This window comes from Thunnus maccoyii, chromosome 20 (assembly GCF_910596095.1).
Source record: "Thunnus maccoyii chromosome 20, fThuMac1.1, whole genome shotgun sequence".
Lineage (NCBI taxonomy): Eukaryota > Metazoa > Chordata > Actinopteri > Scombriformes > Scombridae > Thunnus > Thunnus maccoyii.
In genome coordinates this window covers 14,031,736-14,047,481 of record NC_056552.1, presented here as the reverse complement: position 1 = coordinate 14,047,481, position 15,746 = coordinate 14,031,736, and the positions used below count along the sequence as shown (strand labels likewise).

The window sequence follows — 15,746 nt, the reverse complement described above, 5'->3', positions numbered from 1 at the left end:
GCAGTACCTGCTATTGTTGAGGCTGTGCAGAAACAACTGGACTTATACACTGCCGATAAAAAGATCAATAACAACATTCTGGATTGCAAATACAAAGAGGATGAGCTCAAACAGAACAGCTGGAAGGTAAATGTCTGAATCAACAGCATCAAGGAGGAACAGGATGGTAAAGAGAGTGAGGACCGGCTGATAGAGAAAGTGTGCCGACTTGCTGCAGCTGCCAGTTTGGATGTAAAGGAGCAGGATATTTCAACAGCACACCAGCTGGGCAGCACAAGGAAGCAGGATAAGAACCGTCCAGTGATAGTAAGATATGTGTGCAGGAGAAAGAAGGCTGGCTTGATGATGAATAAGAAGAAGCTAAAGGAAAACAATATGTACAAGAAAGTATTCAGCTGTGAGGACCTAACAAATTTGAGGTATAAACTGTTTAAATATGCTAAGGAGAAATGCAAATACACATTCATCAAAGATGGCAAAGTCATTTGCAAGAAGGATGGTAAATACATTGCCGTCAACAACTCAACGTCTTCCTGAATTGACTGATAGGACAGGCCCAGAGTACAAATAGAAGGCCACTGGTGTCAGGATCTGCAAATAATTACCCTAAATATTTGTGGCATAAGAAGTAAACCAGAAATCCCAGATTTCATTGAAATGTGTAAAAAATACAATGTCCTATGCCTCAGGGAGACAAAAACAGATGATATATACATACCAAAATCACATGGGCTTCAAAGTGTTTATCAAGAATCGATATAATCGTACAAATTTGCAATCAGGTGGAATTCTAATCGCAGTAAGTAATGCTATTGGGGATAAGTTTGTGCAGAAAATAGTCCATAATAATGCTTGTGTATGTGTATGAATCAATAGAAATTTACTGAACTGTGAGAAAGACTTGTTGCTCCTGGCAGTTTATATCCTGCCATACAAGAGTAGATACGCTAATATTGTTATGTTTGATGATCGAACATAAGCTATCCTTGACCTTTCTATTGATACCAACTATCTTCTCCTCTGTGGGGACATGAATGCACACACCAAAGAAAGAGAAGATTGGGTTATGGAATTTTGTGTACTGCCAAAAAACTGGCTCAAATACCATTGAGGAGAAAGTCAATGGATACATCTAGAAACTACGGCGGCTATGGCATTGCTCTTTCGAGTATGTGCAAAAACCTTGCTCTTTGTATCTTAAATGGCAGATGTGGGTAAGATAAATATGTGGGGAAAATTACTTCAACTGATAATACTGTGATTGACTACATGATTGGTTCCCCTTTTATTAGGCAGAGTAAAAAAAAATATGTGCATGATTTTTATTGCCTGTTCTCAGATAAGCACTGTATTGTTGAATTGGTGTTGTGTGGGAACTATAAAGTTTACAAGGAGGAACCAGTGACTCATCATGACTGCACACGGGATTCTGTTGTAAAAGGCAGTGCAGAAATTGGTAAATGGCACAAGGAGAAAAGAAAGGAGTTTGTAGAAAACATACAGTTAAGCAATTTGGACAATCTGTTACATAATTGGGATGTTATGTCTGTGGATGATGAAATATGCAAAATCGTGATTGATAGTGCGAGAGTTACTTTCCCTAGAAAGATGTGGAAAAGGAATAAGACTGTGCATGTGAAAAAACAGCATGGTTTAATTTTGAATGTTGATATAAAAGACATGCATATCTTAAAGCTAAGAAGATGTTTAATAAATGTAAAAGTGTGGAAAATGGGTAAAACTTAAGGACTAAAAGTAAAGAATATGAAAGAGAATTGATTAAGACACAGAGAGCTCATAGAAAGAAATTTAAGTGAGAATAGGAAAATGAAGGTAAAAAAAAAACCCAAAGCTATACTAGGATATGTTGGCTGACAATAATAAGGATAAAGAGCTGGAAGACTTCTATGAACACTTAAAAAGCCTGGCAGATAGTGAACCCCAAAGGGATGAGTTAACAGAGGAGGTCAGTAGTGATCATATATTTGCTACTGGGGCACTAAATGCTGATTTCACAGAGGAGGAAATTGCAAAAGGTATAGCAAACCTTAAGAGTGGTTAGGCTGCTGGTAGAGATAAAGTTTTGAATGAATACATAAAGAGTACAGCTTGCATCTTCTTACCTGTTTATGTTAATTTGTTCAACACTATCCTGAGCTCAGGGATAATCCCTAAAAATTGGGTTACTGGTCTTATTGTTCCAATCTATACAAAGAATGGGGATATTGATGTTTGCAATAACTATCAGGGTATTACACCTTTGAGTTGTTTTGGCAAGCTTTCTACTAATACATTGAATGTAAGGTTGTACAAGTTTTGTGAAGATAATAGTATTTCGAAGGAAAACCAGGCAGGTTTTAGAAATGGGTACTCCGCAGTTGATCATATATTTGTACTTAAACATGCTGTAGAACTGTTTTGCTTTAAGAAAAGGAGCCTGTTCTGTTCTTTCAAGCAGGTATTAAGGGTAGATTGTTTGATGTCATTGTGAACATATATAACCATATCAAGTCCTGTGGAGCCAAATCTGAATTTTTTGTTAGCTTGACTGGGGTCAGGCAGGGTAAAAACTTATCCCCACAATTATTTGCATTATTTATAAATGATCTTGAGGAATATTTGGTACAAAATGGATGCAAGCCGGCTAGATGTGGTGATGTGGCCATGATAGACAGTAATATTAAACTCATGGTATTAATGTATGCAGATGACACCATTATTATGGTGTCATCAAATGTGCTGTTTTTGTAGGAAATGGACATTGAGAAACAGTAGTAAAACTTAAGTTATAATGTTTGGCCATCACAAAATTGATGTTAAGAAGTATCAATTCTTCTGTGATGGTGAGGAGTTAGAAACTGTATTACTGTACTATTACTGTATTACATTAACTGTATTTAATTACAATGATTCGTTTAAAATTGCTATCAAGGAACTTTGTGAACAGCCCTCAAGAAATACGTTAGCTTTGCTCTGTAAGTGTCAGAAGTGTGATTTACAAATAGATACTAGACTAGAACTTTGTGATAGGCTTGTGACACCAGCTATGTTGTATGCATGCGAAAAATGGAGGTTTGAGAAGACAGACATCTGAAATTCCTCAAGTATAAATTAAAAGTTAACTTGTAATAATATGATATGTGGGGAGTTAGGAAGATACTCACAATGTATTGGTATTTAAAAGAGATTTATTGGTTACTGGGGGAGTTTGTTGAAGGGGAAGGTATCAAAGCTCATCTGGGCAATGTATTGTTCTTTATTCAACTTGTACATGATTGGAACATGTGTATCAACATGGGTTACATCTGTTCAGTAAATATTAGATGAATGTGGTTTCTCCCACCTTTGGTTGGCTCAGAGGTGTGATGATAGCAAATGCTGAAGCCAGCAGCTAAGCAGAGGTTAAAATATCAGTTTTTGCAGAAGAGGCATTACAAGCTCCAGAGTATGTCATCATGTGACTTATACTGTGAATTTAAAGAGGACTTTAAGTTTGAAAAGTATTTACTTTGTGAAAACAGGAGGTATGACCAGACTATTTGTAATTTCTGTGTTTCTAATAGCAGAATTCTTAAAATAACAGGAAGATACAAAGGTCTGGAAAGGAATAAAAGGTTTTGTAATTTATGTAATGACAACTGTCTGGGGAGTATCATGTTTTGTTTGAATGGAAAAACACAAGCATTGTTGAGTACAGAAAGAAGTACGTGCCAGAATACTTTGTAAACCATCTGACTATGTTTAAACTTATATTATTATTGCAGACAGATAAACCAAGGACAGTATGTAAATTGGGTGCATTTTTGAGTAATGTTCTGCCATCTCTTTAAATGACTTAGTTTGTGCTTAAGATCTATTCTGGTTCTTTGCCATTGTACTGCTGTTTTGTTTTATGTTTGTGCTCCATTGCACAATGTGTGGTCTATAGTAAATGAAATCTGAATCTAAACCTTTAGCACATTGCTCATGTTTACCTGTCAAAGCTAGCTTTTTTCTCTCTAGCATACCCTCAATAGTATTATGCATCATGATAATGTATGATAAATACTGAACAAAAAGCTGTGACAGCTACAGTTATTGTCTCATTGCACAATTTTTAAAAATCCAGAAATGTCTCTTAACAAAAGTCATTGTAATAAATGCTTTCCTCATTTTCTTTATGCACAAAACATAGTGCAATATTTAATAGATGTTCACTCATACACCTATGCTGCCATAAAATGCATGTATAATATATAGTATAATATAACCCCACTGATAACCTCCACCGATTTACATGTACTGCTGATTCAGTTCTGTATAGGATACATCATACAGACATTCTGGTGACAGGACTGAAGTAAAATACTTAGAAAAATTCAAATATGGATAATACCTTGGGGGCAATCTGCATAAAAATGAGCGAGATAATAATAGAACGGGGAGAATGGTGGTTTGAGATATGTAAAATGTCTGGCCAAGGCTCATTCACTCAACTGTGATGTCTATATGCCTTAACTGTACAGCTGGATCTTTACTTCTGGAGCATGCTCTCATGGTTTTTGACAGTCTTCGCCCTCAATAAATTAATTTCTTTCCCTTTTGTGTCCAACACACACTATTTCTGTCCTTTTATCCCCCCCTCCCCCGGCCCTCCTTACTCGGGGCTCTCTCCCTCCTTCTTCCTTATTGATTCTGTGAGGTTCAGTGGATAGAGCGCGGCACTAGCAATGGAAAGGGCATGAGATCAATTCCCACAAAATTCCAAGTATTCGCTGGGCTGTCACTCTGGGATAATTTGTCTGCAAGCTTACCCCACTGAACACAATAATATATTCTGCTTTGTAATTGGTGCCCACCAGTGTCAAGTGTCTCTGCTAGCTAAATGTTCAGGGCCAACACTGCAGAATGCTGCACAGTTTCATTAATTTGCAAGTGCAAAATATATGCACACCTCTTCCACTGTCTGATGAATCTCTACTATGCCAATATTGTTCATGTATTTTTAAGAAACATGTCTGATTAATTGGGAAGCGAACCAGAGCTCTTTGTTTTGAGATTGTATATGTACATTTTTTTGCACAACAGAAACACTAATGGAAGCCAGCTGGCACATAGTGTCAGAAGAATTACATATACAGTACTGTAGTGTGTCTAAAAGCATGGCTTTTGCTAATGCCTCCTCTCAATGCTAATATGAATAATTTTGATTTCTGGAACATTCTTGAAAAGCACTTTACTGAAATAACTTTTAACAATTAAGCTTTTTAAAACCACTTAATTTGATGCACAGTGACCACCACAGACAGACAATTTCACATATGTATTGCAAAGCAAAATAGTATTCATTGTGACTAACAGCCTACAAAAAACGTCTTTGAATTACTCAGTGTGTTATCAAATTGCACCGTCTACTCTTTGGAAGCTTACAACACAGCTGTGCAGCTATTCAAGATCAGCAACTCACATTTTGAAACCAAAAGATAAAGACAGCTAAAATATTCCTTAATAACTTTGAGCCAAAAAAATTGATCGAAAGGCAGGCGTAAGACCTTGCCTTCCAACTACAAAGATATTTGTAAGTTGGCGCAGCTGCACACACACGCTGTGCAGAGGCAGCCCTGCTTGGGCCAGCCTCAACGAAACAAGCAGAGCGTGTCTCAGGAGAGACAGAGGGGCCTCAGAGGCAGCCTGGCAAATCTGAGCATGACCTCCCTGGAGAGAGAGAGAGAGAGAGAGAGAGAGAGAGCGAGAGAGAGAGAGAGAGAGAGAGAGAGGCAAACTGGATTTATATCTTTGTTTTTAATCCCCCTTACACGCTCCACTGGTTCTACAGTAGTACTTTGTGCAGGCGTCATGTATAGCCAGGAAAAAACAAAAAAGTAACAGGGGCTTGTGTGTGAGGAAAAACATCCATTTCTGTTCTTTTTTTCAGTGACATCAGAGGAGACGCCCGTCGATGTTGTGCTCCTATATTTTTCTACCTGAATAAAAAACAACTTTGGCACTGGCTTTGTGTGATTCTTGCCTGTTACTCAGACTGAATGTCATATTGTTACCACTTCAGTTTTCAGTCTAACATTGGCTTCTTTCTCCTTACATTGGTTATTTCGCCCAAACCAACCACTTGTAAGTGAAAAATCGATCTGCTAAGTGTCATTTTTGGGCAACACTGAATATGCATCAGCGATGACTTAGCTCGCCATTTATCACGCTGATGGAAGTCTTATATGCTCAATTATTCTATTGTATAAAGGAGTGATGAAAAAACAAAAATGTTGTTCACAGTAGACCCCAAAAATAAAAACCTCTGCACAGGTGGTTCCAAGATGCAAGACTAACTATAGGCATTGAAACCTCCCAATCCAATGTCTCAAGTACCAGAGGAGACAACTGATAAATTAAACCCATAGGGAGAACAGCAACAACACTTTTTCATCTTTTTTTAATGCCTGTAGTGCACAGCTGTTCTGATTTAATAGCTGTTGTTTCACTCAGTTGATTTACAACAGCCTTGATAGCTGTGTCAGTTTCTATCCATTCTGGCTCTTGCCCAGTTTGACAACGCTCTTAAAACGACTCCAACCTATAAAGGCGCTGACTGAATCGGTTGTTTCCTCAACTGGGGGAACAGCCATTGATTCCATTGAAGAGCAACACCAGACCTTTTGAATTGCTTGACAAAAAATTCGAATGTGGGTGGGGATTCACAAGTCTGGAATCAGGCTAGTGAGATGTGCATGGAATTACAACCACACTTCACTAAGGAAGATTTCTTGCAAGTGAGAAGAGTGGAATGGGCCCAGAGCCAACACAGAGTCCCATGGTTTCCCAACAGGCATTCATTGTGCACTGCTCCATTCGCCTGTTATTTCCCTACTTCTGAGCCAATGGGGCTTGTATGAAGAGAGTGGAGTAGGATACATAATAGCGTCAAATGCAGAAAACCAGATAATAGATTCATGAGTATGGACACACACATGCTACAGGCTTGTCTTTGTGTTCACAAGTGCACCAGTTTTTCTGTGTCTGCCCATATGCTCATGAATGTGAGCTGAGGAGCTAACGTATTAAGGGAAATAGGAAGCACAAAAGCGAGGCAAAAATAGACAGAGGAAGACAATGACACGGAGGCAGACACAATAACCATGGGGAAAGAGGGAGAGGGGGAGAGAGGAGGAGGAGAAAAAAAGACAAAAGGAGTAGGTAAAATATGACATTATCCCCAACGGACAGAGCCTGTCTTTCTTCCACGACACAGAGATTAAGTTAGATCTTCAGCAGCAGCAATGTCGATGAGTTGAGTGGAAAAAAAATCATGATAATGCCTCCTATATGCATATTATCTGAAACCCAAGACTGTGCAGTATCTCTGCATTAGCACACAACTTAACATCAAATGTGAGATCACTTGGCTGTGGGTAAAAACAAATGCACCTGAAGCCATGTTTTACAGAGCATTTCATCATCTGCTGAGACATTTTCTGTGTATCATTATAATTTAAATACGCTGCATTGCACAACTCTACATACTATTACAGTAAGTTTGATACAGCCAAGACTACATTCCCGAAACTCTGGAATTAGATTCATGAAAGCTTGTGTTTTGCCCTTAAGAATATTGCTACTGTGTTAGTGCTGTGCATATAATATAGCAGATAAATGCTGTACACAAAGGTTGTGTTAATAAACACACACACACCACAAGAGTTGTGTGAATAAAAAACTAGCATCCATTAAAGAGAATGCTTAAATACTTTAACCCGTAGCAACAGAGTCAATACCAGACAAAGGGTGGAATAACATAGCAACAAGAAGCCATTTAACACACAGCATAGCCTTGACTTGACATAGTACACAATGACAATGGCAAAGGTCCACTAAGCATTCAATTCTAGCCATGTATGCTATCAAGTTAAGTGTAGGTTCAACTGACTCAGTGTAAATTCCAATCATTCATGAATACTGGGAGTGATCATACATGATAGTTGGAGGGTGTATTTTATCAATAGATTCTACATAAACCAAAAGATTTACAGCTATGGTTTTGCACAAGAAGAGCTGTCCTGAACATTTTTTAAAAAGACTTAAAAAGCCTGCAGCAAAGTCAACTGGTGAATCAGTCAAATAAGACTTTTGTTCCTATTGTCAAATGTCTTTATTCAAATGACACAATTACAAGTTTAAGTTTTCATCAAGAAACTTCTTGACTAAACAATTGCATACTTCTAAATAGGCTACAACTAACTTATTAAACCCGCTTTCAGCCTGATTCTGTTAGATATTGCAGAATTATACCTCAAATTTAAAAAATATTAATATGTATAATATATAATGTACACAATGTAAGTATGGTGAACTGGGACATGTCAATGTTAACATTCCCTGAAAAATTGGCAATAGCTTCCACAAAGCTTTATCTTGCAAAAAGAAAAATCTGTTTTTTAATTTGCAGATGCTATGACAGTGAACAGCACCATTTATACACTGTGAACAATAGCTTTAAGACTGCCATAACTTTCTGGTGAGGTATCTAGCTATTAAAATTACACTACTCATTGCTTGACAATGTTAATGGACTTTCTCAGGAAGAGGCAGACAGGTACAGAATCACCGGATTTATTTCCACAAATATTGTTTTTCCAGGAAGGTTTTTATCACCATCATTGATGTCACCAATTACCAATACTTTCCAAAGAGCTTCAATAATGCTTGCTGCCATGGTGATGTTTTTGTCAAACACGGAAAGGGCTGAGAGTTTACAGCTCTTATTAGTTGTTGTTTTTTTTTTATCTACATTGAAAAGATTTTTAAGGATTTTATTTAAATTTAGTAACAACCTCTGCAAAAGCACCTGTTGATTTGAAACTCCTTGAGCATGACAGAGATGTGTTTTGGTGCCTGCAAAGTTCCACCTGTTGCCTGACAGATATTTACTAAATGCAGGTAAACAGATTCCACAAGTGGACCAAAATGTCAGCATGATGTCAAAATGTAGGCTGATCAAAAACATCAGCCTTCAGTGAAAATTACTCACATATCTGAAAGCTTTTATTAACTCATGGCAGCTTTACTAAGCACGCTTTAGCTTTTGAAGCCAATGGCCTTTTATAGTATACAGTACAAACAGATTTCTGATTTTCACACAAGGGAGCTACCCAGATTGGCAGTTTCAGCTGTTTGGTGGCTCTTTTGTCGAGTGATGTAATTGACTCTAGAGCAGTGGATTATGCAGAAGGAGTCTGAGGAGTTTCTGTGGGCATTTTGATAATCTTGACACCAACTTGATTCTCCCTCAACTGATAAAAACAACAGAATTTAAGTTCTTCTATCCAAAGCTGTGCGACTGCAAACACAATACATATGATTTAATAACCAATATCCAACCAGCTATGCTGCAAATGTTTCACCCGGAGGTAAAGAAGAAGAAAATTATGTCACTTGATCACTGTTTGTCTGTGAAATCGATGCCATTGACGCATCCAATTGATGAATGAGAGGATACCATGTAGTCAACCGGAACTCCTGTCCAAACATTTGATCCACACCAGAAATGTTGGGAATTGAAGGTTTCCATTTTCATATTAACATTTTGCCCTCTGGAGTGGCTTGATGGAAAAAAACAAAACATAAAGCTGACAATTTCATAATTCACTCCCATGGTGAATCTATTAAGCTCATTTTTTGTTGATCACAGTACTAATTTGTCACTGGATCCTATGCATTGTTATAGGAAGGTGAGATATAGAAATATGACGCATATAAACCAACCAGTAAGCATTATTCCAGTAGTAGTTGGAATATAGAGCAGCTTGAGTTTGATAGAAAAAAAAATTCCACATAGTCATACAAAGTCAGTACCCATGATTACACTCACATCCTGCCCCAACATCTGAAAAAAAATACCTTGTGATGTTAAAAACATGTCCCTTGTTGGATGAATAATCAGGAAGCCTTCCTTCTTTACACAATGCTAAATATGCAAAATTCACAGCTCCCCTGCTTTATACCCTCTATCTCCCTCAAGCCTTTCCCTCACTTAGCCCACTCCATCTGCCATCTCTCTACTCGCAGCTCCCACTCTTCATTCTCCTTTGTTATGCTTCCTGTATTCTCTTCCTTCCTTCACCATCCTCTTCAGCTTTATGTTGTTTTTCAAAGTATTTTTCTCCATTTCCAACCTCGTCTATATCCACTTGTCCTTTACAACCTTATTCTCATCCCCATATCTGTGTTTTTTTCCCCTCGGAGCCATCTCTTTCTTTCTCTCTCTCTCCTCCCTCATAGTTTCTCCCTGCAGTGTAAAAGCGGTACCTGCGACACTCTGATCCCAGTATCCTCTCATCTAAATGGAATGTGTGGTTGTACTGTTTCTGATTCCTCTAGACAGGAGGTGTGAGCTAACCTTTCTCCCACTTCGACACCTCACCAGCTCCTGTTATTTGTTTTCATAACACAAATATACTGTCCTAGGTCACAGCACACATCACAAAGCTTTAACATCCCAACTCTAGCAGGCAAAACAAAATAAATTCTACGAGATGAAACCCAGCCTTAAATGGTACTTAAATCAGTGAGCAAAAAAAAAAGAAAAAAGAGAAAAAACACTCCTCCAGAAGGAAGATTCATATCAGATTAATGCACAAGTGAACGATAAAGATGAGAGGGGTGAAAATACTGAGAATATCCCCTGATATCTGTCTGTGCTAATGAATACGATTAATGTTAAGCTGCTGGAGTGTACACTTTCCATGTGGTTATAAAAGGAAATAATTTATATTCTCAGACCATGAGTCATATCAGAGCATAACAGACAAAAGATGTTTTCTTTCTTGCTTTTTTTTTTTTTTTTTAACACAGGGATACAGTTATATATGACTACTGGTAGCTATACTGACATACCATTACTTCAGCCATAAAGGCCCAGAAAAAACACTCATCTTAAGATAACCGCACACAAACACACTCACTCATACAACTCCATAAACCAAAAAAAAAAAAAGAACTCACGTGTTCGGAAGCGGTGTGGGCGTGTAGCTGAGCCCTTGCCTTGGCGTCCATGATTCCAGCGTGACGTGGGCTTGACTGGGGCTGACGGCTGGGAGGTGGTCGGCTGTACCTTGGCGGTGGTCTTTACAGTAGTGGTAGTTGTAGTGGATACTGTGGTGGTGATGGTTGCAGAAGTCTGTCCTGGCTTTGAGTTGGCAGGTCCATTACGTCCATTACCGGTGCTGCCTCCTTTTCCAACAGTGCCGCGAGGGGTGCCCTCCTTACCGCTGGGTGGTGGGGTGAGTCGGGTGGTGCGGGTGGTGGAGGTGGTAACCACAGTCCCACTAACACGGGTGCCAACATGGTTATGAGGGTGTGGGGCTCGATTTCCAACTCCATTGGCAGTGCTGCCATTGGCTGAGTGGTTTGCTGATGGCGCAGATCGAGTTCTTGGCGCCGGGGCAGTACCATCCGCTGCTAGCGGCGTGGTAGTCGACACCATAGCTGTTGTAGAGGCAGCTGAAGTAGTGGTGGCGGTGGAAATGTCGGGCCCCTTGGGCATGGCACTGGGTTTGGAGAGAAATATAGGGTCCTGTCCAATGCTACCTTTAGGATCCACCAGATCAGTGGGGACATAGTCTTGGACAGATCCCACCACAATCCATTTCAGCAACATGAGACTGAGTCCCAGTCCCACAAAGCCCATTACCAGGGGCACGGCACACAGCCAGGTCTGCTGGCGAGGCCACACAGCACAGGGGCCACAGCGGAGAGGGCCCGGGGCTCTTGGAGATGCTTGTTCAGCCCCTGGCTCCTCCAGCGTCATGGCTGCTAGAGTGCTTGCACCAGAGCGCTCACTCATCCTGCTGGAGCTCTTATGTCTCTTAGGGTGTTAGGGAGGTCAAACAGGTGGCCAAATGACACAAGGGCATATACGAGGAAGGGGAAGTGGTGCAGAAGAAATGCTGGGCATCTTAAGTATTAATTACCCACACAATACCTATATATCTACATGCACAAACATAAAACATGAACTAATGCACAAGCACCCACAACGCACGATCAGACACAACTACTCACAGTCACGTACGACTAATTAAAAACTGTCACAGCATTCAAATGCATACGCAAGCAATATAACCTACACTCCCTCTGGCGGACAACAAACCAAACACGTACACACACGCGCAGGCACGCGCACACACACACACACAAATGCACAAGAATATACACACTTCCACACAAGCACACAGGTTATGGACAGGTGAGAGAGCGAAGCGAGGGGGCGCCTCAGTGTAGTTCAGCGCTAACGAAGCGATGATAAATCCCAGGATTGCTTCACTCCCTTGTTAGAAAAAAAAAGAAAAAGAAAAAAAAGCCGACGCAAAAATGAACGGAGAAGGATATCGATCCGCTGCGTGGTGAGCTTCAGACTGGAGCTGTAAATCCATGTGCGTGCTCGTGTGCGTGCGTAAATCAACAACCCAGGCTACGGCAGCACCCTTCTCCACTCTCAATTATCGGCCGCATAAGGTGCTTAAAATACAAACCACGGATTGTTCCTCTGTTCCTTTATTCTCTTAGGTTTCATTTGAGTTTTATTTTACCTTCATGAGAGCGCTCCCTTCTTCTCTCGCAGGTGTCTTTATCGGCTACTTCAAGTTTGCTTCTCACAGCCCTCAGTTCTCCATGCCCGGCCACCCTTTTTTTTTGGTCGCTCCAGCTGTTGGTAATCCAGTAGAGAGAAAGCCGGTGAAAGCCACCGAAACCGAGGCAAGGCAGAAGAGATCTGATGTGATCTGCCAGTGAGATGGGGTGGTGGTGATGTCCTGGGTAGCGGTCTAAATCCAACTGATCCGGGTCCAATCCCGTTCGCCGACCACCCCGCTCTGATTTCCCGGAGTGACAGTCGTGTGTCTCCAGAGCTGTCTGTCTGCAGCCCGTCACTGTGATGATAGATCCGGTATTGGTGTGTGCGGAAGATTTTGGGGGAGAAAAAAAAGACGCCTCTACGATTCGTTTACCTTCGCTGCATTCCCACAGTGGTGCAAGCAGCAGAAAGGGAGATGGAGAGAGGAGAGAGAGAGGAGGCGGGAGGGAGGGAGGGGGCTGCTGCTCTGAAAAAAATGATGCGGCGGCTGTTCTTGGAGGCTGCAGACTAGGGAGAGACAGAGAGGGTGAGAGAGAGAGAGAGAAAGAGGAAGGAGGGAGGGAGAAGAGGGGGAGGCTTGCTCAATCCGCGGTGAGTGATGTGGGTTTCACGGCTCCTATCCCATCCGGCGCTCTCCTCCGGTTCACCGCCGTCCTCAATACTCCAAAGTGACGACTAGTGACTGCCCCATCTCTCCCCCCTCCAGACTCCGTGCGCCCACCGCTGTCCTGTAGGTGTGCGCTGACTCCCCTTTCAGCAAAGAAAGAAAGGTAAAAAAAAATCTACTAGGTAGAAATAGGCAGGTAGTGGGAAAACAAGAGACAGGGAGCATATAGATGCGTGTTGGCTAAGCTCTGCAGCAGATGCAGATAGGAGGCAGAGGGAGGAGGCGGCAGTAACAGCAGCGCGCACCACACACACATATACACATGCGCGCGCGGCATGGAGAGGAGAGGCGATGCCATAGACACACCCCAGGGAGATGGAGGGAGGGAGAGGATGAGAGAAGGAGGAGGAGGAGGGAGCCGCCACCCCGATGTCTTCCACCAGCGGCACACAAGAGCAAACAAACCAAACACCAGGCTCATAATTTATGGGCGAGTTAGAGCCCTACTTCAACTTGATACTTCCGTGGGCAGCAGATGAATCCCTTATTTTACAATTCACACGGGACAGGAGTGCTTTAGGCGCACAGCCAAGCAGGTTTTATGAGCAGTACGACTAACTGGTATTTCGCTATGACGTGAAAAACGCACTCAAGTTACAGTATAATCAGGGGCACCTTTAATTGCACATTTGGCATTTTGTTTTGTATTTATAAAAAGCCTGCAACATAGCAACCAGGCATGGAAAGAGCCTTTAGGGAAAGATATAGCTGGCGAACTCAACAGCATAAACAAATTATGCACATATGAAAAAAGGGGCATTTACATGAATCACATTATGAGGTAAATTCAGTTTGAGGCGTTATCATTTATTAGTCGCCCTTTTTAAATATCTAGTCATCACAAATGAGCTTTGAAGTGTGCAAAAGGAGATGCAACTCAGCATCGCTGCGAGTCCCTAATATTATCTATATTTGTGCGTTACTGCAACTATAGTCGTGACATTAATCTCCTACACACAATGTAATCATGGGAGACATGTAGTATCCATGCTGTGTCATTATTAAACTTCCCAGTTTTCCTCAATTCATTTCTGTTGTTGTAATTCTTTTACTCTTTATTCTTTTACTCAGACATTTTACAGTCTTTAAAGATCGCCCCCAGACATGTATTAAGGCATATAAAATACTCTTGGAACAGTAATGTGTGTCTGATATTTTCAGTTTTTCCAAAAAAAAAGTATGATTATCATGTAAAAATCTTTAAAATAGCATCTACTCTTTCTCCCTCATTAAAAATTCCAGAATGTATAAATGTGCAAATATATTTCATTTCAGAAGTTTAACTGCTGGACACAAAAAGTCTCCTACTTCACTGTAAAGTCCATTCTCAGTGTAGGTGCACTCTAAGTTTCCTCATCACACTTGTGTAAGTTGCATACTGGACCAGGATTGGCTCCCAAATTAGTTGTGATGTCACAAATCATACTCATAGACCTGCCCCTTAAAATCAGATTTTCAAAGAGCACAGAGAAACTTTACATTTTCAGCAGATGAATGTAAAAAAACAGCCTTCTGGTGTCAAACTCTGCACATACATCATTCTGCACAGTGAAGTGATCCAACTGTGGAGCAAGAAGAAAAACATATTTTTGAGTGGAGGGGGACAAATTAAGGTTGTTAAAGGACTAATTACATATGTACACTCTATAACACTCACTGCTTCAGTGTCTAGAATTTTCAAAAAGTAGAATTGAATAAATGACAAATACAGAAATATTCTCTAATTTCTCCTTCATCATTATGTTAAGATAAGTGGCATTATTTAAGACCGCCATCTGTTTCTTTAGAGTGTGATTGATTCTTTTTAACAATGAAACCAGAGAAGTTGGCAAGTTCAAGAAAAATCATGTATCATTGAAAAACACAGGTGGATATATACTGTAATGATAATCCCTGAAAATTAGAGTGTGTGTTTGTGTTTACAATGTATGTGCTCTCTGCGTGAAGATGAAAGAAAGTGGGGGAGAGTGGGAAAGAGAGAGGGAGGGGGTGAGATAGAAGGGGGCAGGTGCGGGGGGCAGGTAGGAGAAAGTAGAATGAGCAAAATGTCTGCTGCTTTTTTTTTTACAGACTTTTTTTAAAGACTTATATAAGCATCTGCAACACAGTCCAGGATCCAAAAACTCCACAATCACAAACATCATTTATTAGTGTCTAAACTGCTCAGGGCTCTCATGGCAAAAATCTAGATCCATTTCAAACTCCTCACATTCCCCAAATGACTCTAAAATTATGCCATTCTGAATGCCTTGTTTTCACAATAACAATCTGCATCACCCTGAGGTTGGCTTCTCAATTGATTTTCATAAATAATAGAAAATGACTGACAATTGCAGCACAGTGACATCGCCATGCTTATTCATATTTCAGTATGGATCACATCTTTCATTAGCGGCTTTCTAATGCGCATGATGAGTCTGGTTGCATTGTTTACCGGTTTAGGAGTAGAGGTAATGACCC

The 15,746-nt window shown here is 40.5% G+C and overlaps 1 protein-coding gene across 1 annotated transcript in view; it reads right to left on the bottom strand.

Annotated features, from left to right (window-relative positions):
* nrg3b (neuregulin 3b) overlaps positions 1-13,040 on the bottom strand; it is a 202,621-nt gene extending 189,581 nt beyond the window's left edge. The window contains exon 1 of the mRNA XM_042396662.1: positions 10,990-13,040. Within this exon, the coding sequence (XP_042252596.1) occupies positions 10,990-11,830 (841 nt within the window). The 5' untranslated portion in view covers positions 11,831-13,040. The remainder of the gene's footprint in view (positions 1-10,989) is intronic.
* Positions 13,041-15,746: the final 2,706 nt, after the last annotated feature.